This window comes from Pavona decussata, unplaced genomic scaffold (assembly GCF_977016875.1).
Source record: "Pavona decussata unplaced genomic scaffold, jaPavDecu1.1 SCAFFOLD_336, whole genome shotgun sequence".
Lineage (NCBI taxonomy): Eukaryota > Metazoa > Cnidaria > Anthozoa > Scleractinia > Agariciidae > Pavona > Pavona decussata.
This window is the reverse complement of record NW_028145724.1, coordinates 307,501-320,475: the sequence shown is the minus strand read 5'-3', so window position 1 is coordinate 320,475 and position 12,975 is coordinate 307,501. Positions and strand designations below refer to the sequence as shown.

The 12,975-nt window shown below is 39.7% G+C and overlaps 1 protein-coding gene, 1 long non-coding RNA gene and 1 pseudogene across 3 annotated transcripts in view; 1 reads left to right on the top strand and 2 right to left on the bottom strand.

Moving 5' to 3' along the window:
- Positions 1-6,955, bottom strand: part of LOC146453348 (uncharacterized) — a 55,347-nt pseudogene extending 48,392 nt beyond the window's left edge.
- LOC146453347 (uncharacterized) overlaps positions 1-8,223 on the top strand; it is a 123,303-nt gene extending 115,080 nt beyond the window's left edge. Inside the window, exon 4 of the long non-coding RNA XR_014859521.1 lies at positions 7,056-8,223. This is a non-coding gene — a long non-coding RNA (uncharacterized LOC146453347). The remainder of the gene's footprint in view (positions 1-7,055) is intronic.
- The window catches only part of LOC146453344 (uncharacterized), a 108,729-nt gene that overhangs the window by 78,490 nt on the left and 17,264 nt on the right, over positions 1-12,975 (bottom strand). For both annotated transcript variants that reach the window (XM_085096715.1, XM_085096716.1), the window contains exon 2: positions 586-797. In XM_085096715.1, the coding sequence (XP_084952841.1) occupies positions 586-797 (212 nt within the window). The remainder of the gene's footprint in view (positions 1-585; positions 798-12,975) is intronic.

Genomic DNA, 12,975 nt, shown 5'->3' with positions numbered 1-12,975 from the left:
AAAATTTTGTTGCTGTATGGCATGATTAATTGAATGGCTGGGGTCATTGTTTTGGAGAAAATTCCATGCACACAGGTAAGAATATTCCCTTATTAACACTGACAATGCATGTTAAGTTAAACAAATATATTTTAAATATTAAACATAATAGCCATTACATCCAAAAGAAACATACAGCTATATCCCAATGAATTATAGGGTATGTGCTAAGAATTAGGGAAATCTGAGCAAAACAGATGTAACATGCGCTCGCTCTAGGGTCCGGAAAAAACTCGTCCTTGTAAAAACAGCATGAAGAAAGCACTTGCCAAGTAGGATAAATTTATATGCAATATCAAGATGTACATGCGACAAAGTGTAGCCACAGAACTCAATTCACATAATTTAGGAGTACTGTACTATCCAAAAACAATAAGGAACAAAGATGCGACATTTGAATTACAATTACCGCAAATTTATAAAATTATGCAAGCATACGGAGAGGCAAACACAACCAAACATTTTGTTACATACATGATTACTACATAACGTAACAAAGAATGATTGAGAATACCCCATTCCTCCACTTAGTCTGAAGGAACTTACTTGATAGCTTCAATGAAGATCTTTTCCTCACAGTCTTCTACAACAATTAAAGCCATTCTAGTTGAAGAACACAACTTTGCAGCTACGGTGATGCTTGATTTCAAGTTAACTTTGAATCCCAACGATTCCAACTTTTTCAAGATGATTGCTGAGGAATATTCACCATTCTTTGACGACACATAAAGACATGTTGGCTTTTCGTTTCCTTTGTTCTGCAATAGTAAAAAAATAGATCACTGCACAGCTCTGTAAGTATGTAACTATTTTAGTACAAGATTGATATCCTTACATCAGTTCAGTAATGTGCTATTTGAAAGGATATGGTGATAGTTTCTCAAATCTCCTGGGAACTTTTTGGGCACTAAAAGAATTTAGGGCTCTTTTCTTATGCTTTTGTCAATTGAGATCTTAAAAACTATTTTCAAAAAGACCAAATGTTTTTTAGGTTGGCTATGACAATGCCAGCTAGAACCATTTGAGAATACAGCTTTGTTAACAGTTACAGCTTTTGAGTTACAAGCTGTACCTCTTCTTGAGTTAAGTTATTTACAATTTTGCTTATTTCTCAAAAAGAATTTCAAACTGAAAACGGCATGTTGGAGTCTTGAAAATGTATTCTTGAACAACTCGGCCGACATTTTGATAGCCGTTCCTAATAGCAGGAGCCTGCTAATAGTTAATTCTAGTTAGTTCACCCACATTCTCTGACAAATTAAAGAACTTGCAACAATCGCGGGAGCAAACCCAGATGACCTGGATTTAGTTTTAAATGACGATGCATTAGTGTATGCATCTGTTTGACGAGTGTGAGGTCAATAAAGAGCAAAAATCTAACTTAAATATCAGTGCTGTACGGGACCACAGAGATGTACATGTAAATGTTCGTTCTCTAGCACATTGATGTAATCCATGTTCAAGGACTGCATTTCCACTTCAAGCCGTTAGTTTAAACTAATATCGTAATTTTCTACGAAAATGAACTGACAAAGATAAATTTTGCATCCAAGACTAGGAGGAAGAAGCGATACTTTGAGATTTTCTGTTTAGTTCATTTCTAATTCTGTCAGGTTCTGCTTACTCCTAGGGCTGAAATACTTATAGAAGCGTGACTTGCGATAGTAGCGACCACGTGATTGAGTACATGCACCATCCAACCAAAAAAACTTTTCCGCGCACCAGCAATAGAGCAATTTCGCTAGACAAAAATAGCCCAACAACCAATGTGAAAGGCACACTCAAGTTCCCTCTTGCTTGTACAGTCGGACCTCTGTTAAGCGGCCACCCTCCATTAAGCGGCCACTTTCCAAAGTCCCGAATTATTTGTCAGTAAAGTGCTGTATTCGATACCTCTATTCAACAGCCACCTCTATTAAGCGGCCGCGGCCACCTTTTTGCTGTTGCAAGTTTAGTATTTATTGTTTTTTACCTCTATTAAGCGGCCAGCAAATTATTTTTGCAAGCGAAATAGTGACAGATAATATAACGATGATAACTAATAACAAACAAGAACTGCAATTTAATCTCTACTATAATGACACCGATCAACTCCGACACTTTGCCAGTTTCACGGTCACCAGGACCTTGTCTTATCTATCGGCAAAGCAAATTACCTAAGAAACTTGACGTTTTGTTACATAGATTTGCATATTTCTCTGTACATACTCAACACCAAAAAATACTGTAGTTATCGACTACATGCTCTCTGTATTAGAGCTAGCACTTTGCACGGACTTGAAATGCGCAAATATAGGGCACTTAAAGGTCTGCTTCAATGATTTTCACATTCATCTTCACATATGTTCACTTTTCAACAAGCGTTTTGCTATATAGAGGCAATAAAGTTACGTTGACTTCCATTTCTACCCAATTTATATTGTACCTCTGTTAAACGGCCAACCTCTATTAACCGGCCAGTTTTCAAAGTCCCCAGGGTGGCCGCTTAATAGAGGTCCGACTGTAACTCGCTTTTTGTTGGTTAAAAAGATATTAAATTATGGTGACCAACGGCGGGATTGACAAAACGACAAGCATAGACGCTGTTGGTCACCATAATTTAATATCTTTTCTTGTGCTTTGTCCTTGCTTGCAAGCAAATTGCTCATCAGCAGATGGCGCATCTTAAGCACTCTTGTAGGGAAATTCACCCTTAAATACAGAGCATTTTACCGTTTCAATCGCCTCTGTTCGACCCGACGATATCGCATTTTATGCACGCCTTGTTTACAATTCCCGCTTCCGGTGCTTTCTAATAGAGAGATTAGAGTGGTAAGCACCACGTTTACGGCAAACGGCAAGATAATTCTTGCCTTCGATGCTAACGCAAACCTACTCAATTTGTCTGAGAAACTGAAAACAGCGAGTGGTAAATGTTTTATAAACATGGTCACGTGATCATTTCTACCGCTTGCTCCAAACGTGGTGCTTAATTTGCCTAGTTCCTAGACCTCTTTCTGTTTTTCATCTCGGTCAATCCGTTTCGGGTCAAGTGGTCCAAGCGAAAAATCGAGGCCTAGACAAAATTTCACGTTAAGCGGCTCGCGCCATGGAGGAAAAATCGGAAAAAGTGGTAAGTTCGAACTCATTTTCGACGCAAATGCTTCGGTCAATAAGTCTCTTTCAAGTGTATAACAGTTGTTAATTCATATTTTTTTTTTTTGAAAAGGGAACAAATGGACCATACGGTACGGCTTTATCCTCTAAAAAGCGCCTTTTCGACGAGCAATTTGAAGGTAAGCATAGTTTATTTAATTGGTAAATGAGCGATCGGCTTCACCGTTGAAATCATCACGTAATGAGAGGTTGTCTATTTTATTTTCAACAGGTTATATACTAAGTTTTTAGAAAGCGAACTAGAGAGCGTGACCCTGCAATTTGGGACAGCTTTGGCATTAAAAATTGCCATCTCGGGTTAAAATGCGAAAATGGGCATATAATAATAATAAATTTAATACTTATATAACGCAAAATTCATTATATCTATATGATCTAATGAGCTTTACAATTATTAAAAAATATGATAGTTAAAACTACAAAATGGAACAAAATCATATTTAACAATAAATTAAAAAGCGATAAAAATCTATGATACATAGTCTAAAGATGCTTATGCAATTAATAGTATGCTTGTTTAAGAAGATAAGTTTTCAGTTGTTTCTTAAAAATATTTACACTACTTACAGCCCTTAGGGTCTCCGGAGGAGAGTTCCATAAAAATGGGGCAGCTACCGAAAAAGCTCTGTCTCCAGTGGTCTTGGCAGATCTAATTGCCGGGCGAGCTAATAAATTACTAATATTTGATCTTAAATTATAATTACAATTGCCTTTGAATGATACAATATTACTAAGTTATGCTGGCGCTAGGCCATGGAGAGCCTTAAAAGTCATCAAATTTACGCTAAAAATAATCCTAAATTTAACTGGCAACCAATGGAGCTTAATCATCACAGGTGTAATGTGCGAATAACGTGGTGTATTGGTAAGTGACCTGGCGGCTGCGTTTTGAACGCGTTGTAACCTATTAACGAGTATGGCAGGCAAACCATATAACACTGCATTACAGTAGTCGATTCTGCTTATAACAAAAGCTTGCACCAATGACTTTGCAGCTTCAAAAGGCAGATATTTTCTTATACGCCTTATGTTATATAGCGAAAAAAAAAAAGCCGATTGACATGTTTTGTTTATATGGCTGCGAAACTTGAAATTAGAATCGAACCAGACACCCAAATTCCTAGCTTCACTGACTGATTTTACTTGCGTGTCACCAACCATGAGGCTGTCAGTTCTAACTTTGCTAAGTTGCTGGCGAGTTCCAATGAGCATGAATTCAGACTTATCTTTATTCAGCTTTAATTTATCAACAATCAGCCACGCCCTTACGGCCCTGATACATCTTTCTATAGCACCTCTTGCTTCCGTCTCACCCATTGAACTGTCTGGTTTGAACGACAAATAAAGCTGACTGTCGTCAGCGTACGTATGCGCATTAGGCAAATGGTTCTTGATAACCTAGAACAGCTTGCTCGCATAAGCGGAGAACAGAAGTTGTCCAAGGCATGACCCTTGAGGAACCCCAAATGACGAATCAAATCTATCAGACAGTACACCATCAATCATAACACGTTGAGATCGAGCTGACAGGTAGGAGGCGATCCATTTGAGCGCATCTCCAGTAACACCAAATGATGTCTCGAGACGGCGTAAGAGGATGGTATGGTCGACCGTATCAAATGAGCACTAAGGTCAAGTAATACAAGCAAAGACACATGTTGACGGTTCATGTCAAGTAAGATGTCATTAACTATCTTAACCAGCGCCGTCTCAGTGCTATGTGATTTCCTGTAAGCCGACTGCAACTCGGGAAACAGTTCGTTGTTCATGACATGGGCGCATACTTGGTCAAATAGTGCTCTTTCAGTAATCTTGGACACAACTTGGAGATTACTAACCGGACGCAAGTTCTTGTAAGCGAAATCATTAGCGCCCCTCTTGAACAAAGGGTTTACGATAGCTTCCTTCCAATTTTCAGGAAAATATCCAGTGGACAGAGATTCATTCACCATATTTGTGATCACCGGAAGCAGAACATCTAATGAATCACAGACCACATTAGTTGGAAATGGGTGTAATACGCACGACTTTTTGGCAGAGGCTTTAATGAGCTCACATACATTTCGCTCACTAAGGTTGCTAAAAGAGCGCAGTACTTTGTCAGTGATATCCGAGGCCACCCCGTCCGGCGGGACAAGATTACGATCAGCAGAACTCAAGCAGATGGCATCAGTATCCGTCCACCGATTTCTGATCTTTAAATGGCAACGTAATCCGAACAGGGCGGTCAGAAGGTGTTTGAACTGGGTCTATAGGATGCTGGAGGCGATTGATAGCTGAGTCGATGAGTTTTCTCGGGATATTTTAATTTCAAAAATATCTCTTTTAAGGTCTTGCATTCTTGCAAAAGGAAGTCTTGTGCAGACGATAAGCGTTTTGCGCGGTCTAGCATTGTTCTTAGAAGTGACCGTTTGTACCGGCTGTCAACATGGCTTTGGTAATGTAGGAGGAGCCCTTTATTTGTTTGCTTTCTGTAAACGCAGGTTTCAAGGCTGCCGTCGGTTTTGATGATTTCCATGCCAATGAATGGCAATCGATCGTTGGTTGCTACTTCCATCGTAAATTGAATGGAGGGATGGGCTTCGTTACGACATGTAAGCAAATCGGTGGCATCGGAGAGGTCGCGTACCAAAGCCAGCGTGTCGTCCACGTATCTCTTGTAGAAGCTTGGAAGCTTGTTCTCGCACGCTAGTTTCTCTTTAACTGTACACATGAACGCGTTTGCCATAAGAGGACCTAATGGTGATCCCATCGCGACCCCATCGACCTGTTCGTACAAGTTTCCATTGAATTGAAATAGTTGGTTTTTTGTGGCAACACTTATCAGCTCGTCTTTGCTGATGTTCATGTTGTAGGTCTTGTTGAACCAATTATCTTTTAAGGCTTTATCGGCTAGAATATGGATGGTTTCGTCCAGAGGAACATTTGTGAAGAGAGCGGTGACATCATAGGAGACAAGAAAAACATTTCCGTCGAGTTTGAGGTGTTTGATATCTTCGGCAAAATTGAAAACATCAGAGATTGCATACTCGTTAGTCGACAACTGTTTCACCTTTTCGTCTAGCCATTTTGCGAGAGCATGGTTGTACGTTCCAGTTGTTGAGAGGATCGGCCGCATCGCGAGTGTTGTTTTGTGCGTTTTGGGAAGGCGATATAAGTGGGCCTGGCGAGATCCCTTCTTACAAACAGAGTCTGCCATCTCTTTTGGCAGAGATTTAGAGAAACATTTCAACTTTTTTTTTCTTTTAGCTAAAATAAGAAGGTTAAAATCCACGATATATCCAAATTTGCAGTGGATCAAGAACAAAAGACCGAAACTGAAAACGCAAGCGGATTCCATTCGTGCGAAACTCTTTAACTGAATGCTTTCATGCTAATTTATTTTCTCACTTTCAATACCTATAAATATGCCTTTCGTTATTTCCATTTTACTCATTTGACGATGACGATATGAAGTCGTCGAAACGTCATGCTGTTTTACCATCGTTAATTTTCTTGTTGAAATGTTTCTCTAACGGATTTACCAGCGAAAAAAATAAGCGTGTCTTCGGCGTAGAGTTCTACACTACATACTTTTACAACAAGTGGAAGATCATTAATATACATAATAAATAATAGTGGGCCTAGGACGCTACCCTGAGGGACCCCAAACTGAATTGACATAGGCTCGGAGATAGTGCCATTAACACTGATGCTTTGGGTGCGGCCAGTTAGATAGGAGGAGAACCATTGTATGGAGGAACAGGCCCGTAGCAAGGCTAAAACAACTGAGGGGGCTTAGCAAAATAGTTAAACAAAACTATCCCCACCCCCCCCCCCCACCCCCACCTCGTCACTCAAAATACGGACTGATAAGGGAGTTTAAGGTGATTCCATCGAATTGCATTGCGCATCCTTGCTGCGCATAATTTTTCGCGTCATTTAGCGCGCGCACGCACAACATTACGGGATTTCCTTGAGGCTAAGCTCGGCAGGAAAATAAATGGTCCTTTTCTTCTAAACGAGCACGGTGACCCCCATTTTTTAATGCATCAATTTAAATGTCATACGGTTGACCACTATATATCGCGATTTAAAGAAAAGTTTAATACTCTACTTTGAGATATTTTTATTTTAATGCTTTAAAAAGCACGTATTTAGGTAGTGCTGCTTACGTGCACACGCAGCAAAATCTTTAATTTCTTTCATAATCTTTATTCCAGTTCAATTAAAATAGTTTTTTGTGTAAGATTAAAGGAAATTTTGTTGAACTGCTTCAATATTTTAATGCAAGAAATTAATTTTTCTAGAAATGATAGTTCCCTCTTCTGATTACTAGCGTTCCTAATATAAACCTCATGGGTCATCTATTTACTATAATAGCCATCCAGGTTGCACAAAAACGAGCACGGTGACCCCCATTTTTTATTGCATTTTTGTAATGCTCATAACATAGTCATGAACTGGACCAAGTCTTAGACAATTTTAAATACTCCTTCTTTTTCAGCGGAATCACCTTAAGATGCAACGAGTATGTAAAAACATAAAAAAGTAGACTTAGTACGTAAACCAATAACTTGGGACCTGCATCACACTTTTTGGTACATTTTTTGCCGTTTCTTTTACGTGTACTACCATGCGAAATTTCCTAATTTTACGTTTGAAGGAGGACGTAAACAAATAACGACAAATTTTTCTTTCTCTTTTAAAATTTGGCTTGAACCGGGCTGTAAGAATCCGACTGTGGGAGCATTGTGGGACATTTGTGTTGCTATAAATGAGCTGATGTCTTTCAATAGCTCTTACGGCTTGAGATGGGTTGATTTCGATCCATTTTAGTTCTTATTTCCGATTCACAAGGTAGGAGTGCCCTTGATGCTGTTGTATATAAAAACAAACTGTTAGCCAAGGAAACTGACAGGTAGTAAACAACTTCTTAAAGGTTGTGAAAAGGGACTTGCAGCGTCAGAGTTCAAGACTGATTGCTGCCCATTAATTTGGTTTAATTATTTATTTTTTGGCAGATTGTTTTTTAACTTCCAAATATTCTGGGGGGGCTCAAGCCCCCCCCCCCCCCCCCCGCCCCTCTCCCTGCTACAGGCCTGAGGAACGATTAAAACCGAAAAGGGATAACTTATTTAGCATAAGATTGTGGTCTAAAGTCCCAAACGCCTTACCTAGGTCTATACTTATCCTTAAGGTGTAATGTAAGATCCAAAACATGCAAAAAACCTGTCGGAATAAACCAATTCAAATTTGATAGTGGGGTACAAAGAATTAATATAAAAAAGTCAGTGAATTTCAGCAATTTTGTCACTTGCTTTTATTCTATTACTATTTTGTTTGTGATTCAAACCTTTTTGTAGCGCTAATTAAGTTGGTTGTATAAGCCTGTACCTTTGATACGCGCAGCCATTGTAAAAAGTTTTTAGTTTTTAATTTTTAATATTATCTGAAGAAGGCTGAAAGCCGAAACGTTATTAAACCAAGTCGGACCGGTAAGAAGTTTACCCCACTGTTCTTGCTCAGTATTTGTCTTTATATACATGTATATATATATTTATATCGTTGAAAATGTCCGCACTGTTGCCTAGCAACAGTGAAAAACAAAGTATGAATGACGTCAGACTGTCTGGCGTCGTCTGGAGCAAAATTTGCATACATCGGGAAAGTTTTCGTGCCGGATCAAATTTCAACTGCAATGTTCATCAACATTCACTGGATACGGACTATCTCTCCAGAATCTTTTCCCTTTCTTCCAGAAATCTTTTTTGTGAAAGATTGCATAGAAGAAATTACACGTTTTGCGGCCGCGGTAAAATAATTTTCCGTGGGAAATAAATTAATCGAACACCACAGCGCTGCACGCCCGTGTACATTTCGTCGCGTCAGAAATAGATTTTCAACCGCAAACTAGCTTGTGGAACTACGAAAAGACCATGCTCATCAAAATAGTTGCTATGTTCAGAAACCTCATTTGATGCTACAATACGAGTAAAGAGGGCTTTCCGCCGAGCCCTAGCTTCGCGAGGTTTTGCGAGTCACGTATTTCTAGTTAAGTGTTTTCAACGCTAATACCGAGTGCAGCTATCAAGCATTTTAGTCCTCACCCACTCCCGTAAATTGCCCATGACATCAGTAGTATGAGGAACAAACAGATGCATGCAATGCAATACATTTTTGGTTTCATACTAGGATCTATTGTACCAAAAGGTGGAAAGAACTAGCTAAAGGATGTCGTGATCTTCATCAGCACTGTACTGATACTGTTTTGTAAAATCTAATCCCCCCACCGACGCTCCTAACAAACCCAGCCCGCGTGCGCAATCGAATTCGCGAATAAATATATTATCTGAATTTTAGTAAAGGAAAAAGAACGTAACTAAAGGTTGTTCCCTTGGGTATGCACATGTTCAGTAATCAAGCATTTTCGCATTTTAACCCTCCCCCTCCCCCTCAAATGTCCTTGACATTGCATTGGGTGAGGAACAAACGGCTGCCTGCATTGCAAGATAGACTTTAAGCGCCGACATTTTTTGTCATTCTAGCAGTGATCAGATGTAATATTTTCGTTTACTGTAAACCAATTGGCCTACTTCAAAAATTATTAAGAGCGGCTGCCTGTAGGAATCGAGAACTGCATTTCAGCGACCACTTGGTCGAATTTCTGATATTTCGCCTGGAGATACCCTTGGATTAACTATTTTTGAAATGCGGCCTAGGTGCGGTCACGGGCCGATGAAAACCGCGAAAATTTAGGTCAAAGGACGAAGCCCCGTTCACGGTGTAAAATAACCCAATGAACTTGAAACTTTACACAAACCTAGACCAACCATCTCACAAGAAAATTAATACAATAAACATTCTAAACTCGCTGGCTGCTTTCTAAAGCATGCAGATTTGTGTACGCTACTCAACATGGCCTCGAAACCAATGCCTATTTTCATTAAAATAAAAGTGTTTCTGGTATGTAATTTTCTCTAAATTAAATCTCATATCTCGAAAGACAAAGAAAAGAACTTTATTTGTTCCAAGTTTCAAGCTCTGATTCAAACTCTTTCCCACTCAAGAAAGATCGAATATGCGTGCGATACTTGCGGCTCGCAATTCACGTCACGAATTATGAGACCAGAACCGATTCACAAACACTTGACATCTGGAGCCCGTGAATGTTTCCAAACATCACATATTGGGCCCTAAAATTAATCAGACTGACTGAAGACAGCCATTCAATATTTTTCGAGCCCAGATTTCTTTCCTATTCTGCTCTAAAATAATATAGTTATTCCGGTCAATTAGCCTACGAAACATGTGCACTTGCATACCATTTCGATGTCGCAGGAAAAAAGTAGTGCAAATCAAACTTAACAGCTCCTTTATCTTCTTACATGAAGCAGTCGATCAGTAAAATGGAGAAAAACGTGTGACTTTGTTCCTGTCGTGTTGTTTTGAGTCTTCGTTTTTAGCAGCGACGGCTCAAATCAATAAGCCAGTGTGACACTGAACAATTGTAACTCGATATTCACTTCGCTGATGTGGGTAACGCGCACGTGATCCTGGCCAGGCATTTGGGTATGGAATCCTGCGCGTACAGGTCGCTTTTAGAAACAGTAAATAGTGAAAATTACTGGTTGTGGGCCAAGCTACGACTACCCTGGGGATGAAAACCTTGTCAAGCCAAAAGACTGTACAAGAGAATCGAGAGCCCATCTTGCCAGCTTTGGTTGTTTACTGTCATTTCGTTTTTTAACTTACAGTTATACAGACCCTGGAACGTCGATTTTTTCGCGAAAAAAAAAACCCATAACCACCATACTCACAATTAAAAATATGTAATTTGTATATTTGAGAGCATAGTAGTGAATTTCCCACTGACCACCAACCCGTCCTCACCCCCTCCCCCCTAGCTAAAAGCGTCAATAATACTGTGGTTATTGTTTACCTTCGGCTAGACCGTTTTCTCGCTGCTCCTGCTAGTTTTTTTCAACTCCGTGAAAAAAATAATAACAGGAAATCTGAAATTGGAAAATGTATAGGCGAAATACGGCCCTCACCCGCACGTGCTACTAATAAGGTAGTTACGGCCCTCACCCGCTTGCGCTAGTAATAAGTTAGTTTTCGTGGCCATCATCAGACAGACCAAGGCTGGCAAGATTCCTATCTTCTCAGAAATTGAAAGAGAATGACAGGAACAACGAGAAAACCGGTTTAGGAAAGTAAACAATAACCACAATTGACGCTTATCGCCAGGGGGGATGGGGGTGGGAAAGGTCGGGTTGGTCGGTGGGGAATTCACTACTTTGATACCCTCAAAGTTACAAATTTAATATTTTTAATTGTGGGGATGGTGGTTATGGATAGATTTTTTTCCCAAGAAATCGACGTTCCAGGATCTGCATTACTGTAAGTCAAAAAACCAAAACCTGACACTAATGCTTTCACGTCGATTTTTTTCGCGGAAAAAAACCAAAGCTGGAAAGGTGGGCTCTCAGATCTCTTGTACAGTCTTTAAGCTTGACAAGGTCATCATCACCAGGGTATTCATAGCTTGGCCCACAAGCAATACTTTTCTAAAAGCGCCCTGAAGGCGCAAGTGCCTGGCCAGGATCACGTGCGCGTTACCCACATCAACGAAGTGAATATCGAGTGACAGTTGTTTTGTCACACTGGCTAATTGATTTGAGCCGTCGCTGCTAAAAACGAAGACTAAAAACAACACGGCAGGAACAAAGTCACACGTTTTTCTCCATTTTACTGATCGACTGCTTCATTTAAGAAGCTAAACGAGCTGTAAAGTTTGATTTGCACTACTTTTTCCTGCGACATCGAAATGGTATGCAAATTTGTTGCACATGTTTCGTAGGCTAATTGACCGGAATAACTATATTATTTTAGAGCAGAATAGGAAAGAAATCTGGGCTCGAAAAACATTGAATGGCTGTCTTTAGTCAGTCTGATTAGTTTTAGGGCCCAATATGTGATGTTTGGAAACATTCACGGGCTCCAGATGTCAAGTGTTTGTGAATCGGTTCTGGTCTCATAATTCGTGACGTGAATTGCGAGCCGCAAATATCGCACGCATATTCGATCTTTCTTGAGTGGGAAAGAGTTTGAATCAGAGCTTGAAACTTGGAACAAATAAAGTTCTTTTCTTTGTCTTTCGAGATATGAGATTTAATTTAGAGAAAATTACATACCAGAAACACTTTTATTTTAATGAAAATAGGCATTGGTTTCGAGGCCATGTTGAGTAGCGTACACAAATCTGCATGCTTTAGAAAGCAGCCAGCGAGTTTAGAATGTTTATTGTATTAATTTTCTTGTGAGATGGTTGGTCTAGGTTTGTGTAAAGTTTCAAGTTCATTGGGTTATTTTACACCGTGAACGGGGACCTAAATTTTCGCGGTTTTCATCGGCCCGTGACCGCACTTAGGCCGCATTTCAAACTCTCGCAATTTTCTCAAAAAATAAAATACCTTGGAACTTTAAAATATGATTTTCGAAAATAGTTAATCCAAGGGTATCTCCAGGCGAAATATCAGAAATTCGACCAAGTGGTCGCTGAAATGCAGTTCTCGATTCTTACCGGCAGCCGTTCTTAAGTGGCACTTTCCCTAAGAACGGTCCACTGCGTTTCGGGTCGAAAAAAAGTTTGCCCTCAAACTTTGCCCACTAAATCATCTTGGGTCATAAGTAAATGAATTGACTTTAGTTTTCGGAAATCCGTTAAAATGTATTTTTTACAGGCCACAACAGTCAGAGCGTTCGAGGACCTAAATTTGAGCGTGGCGAAAGTAGGAA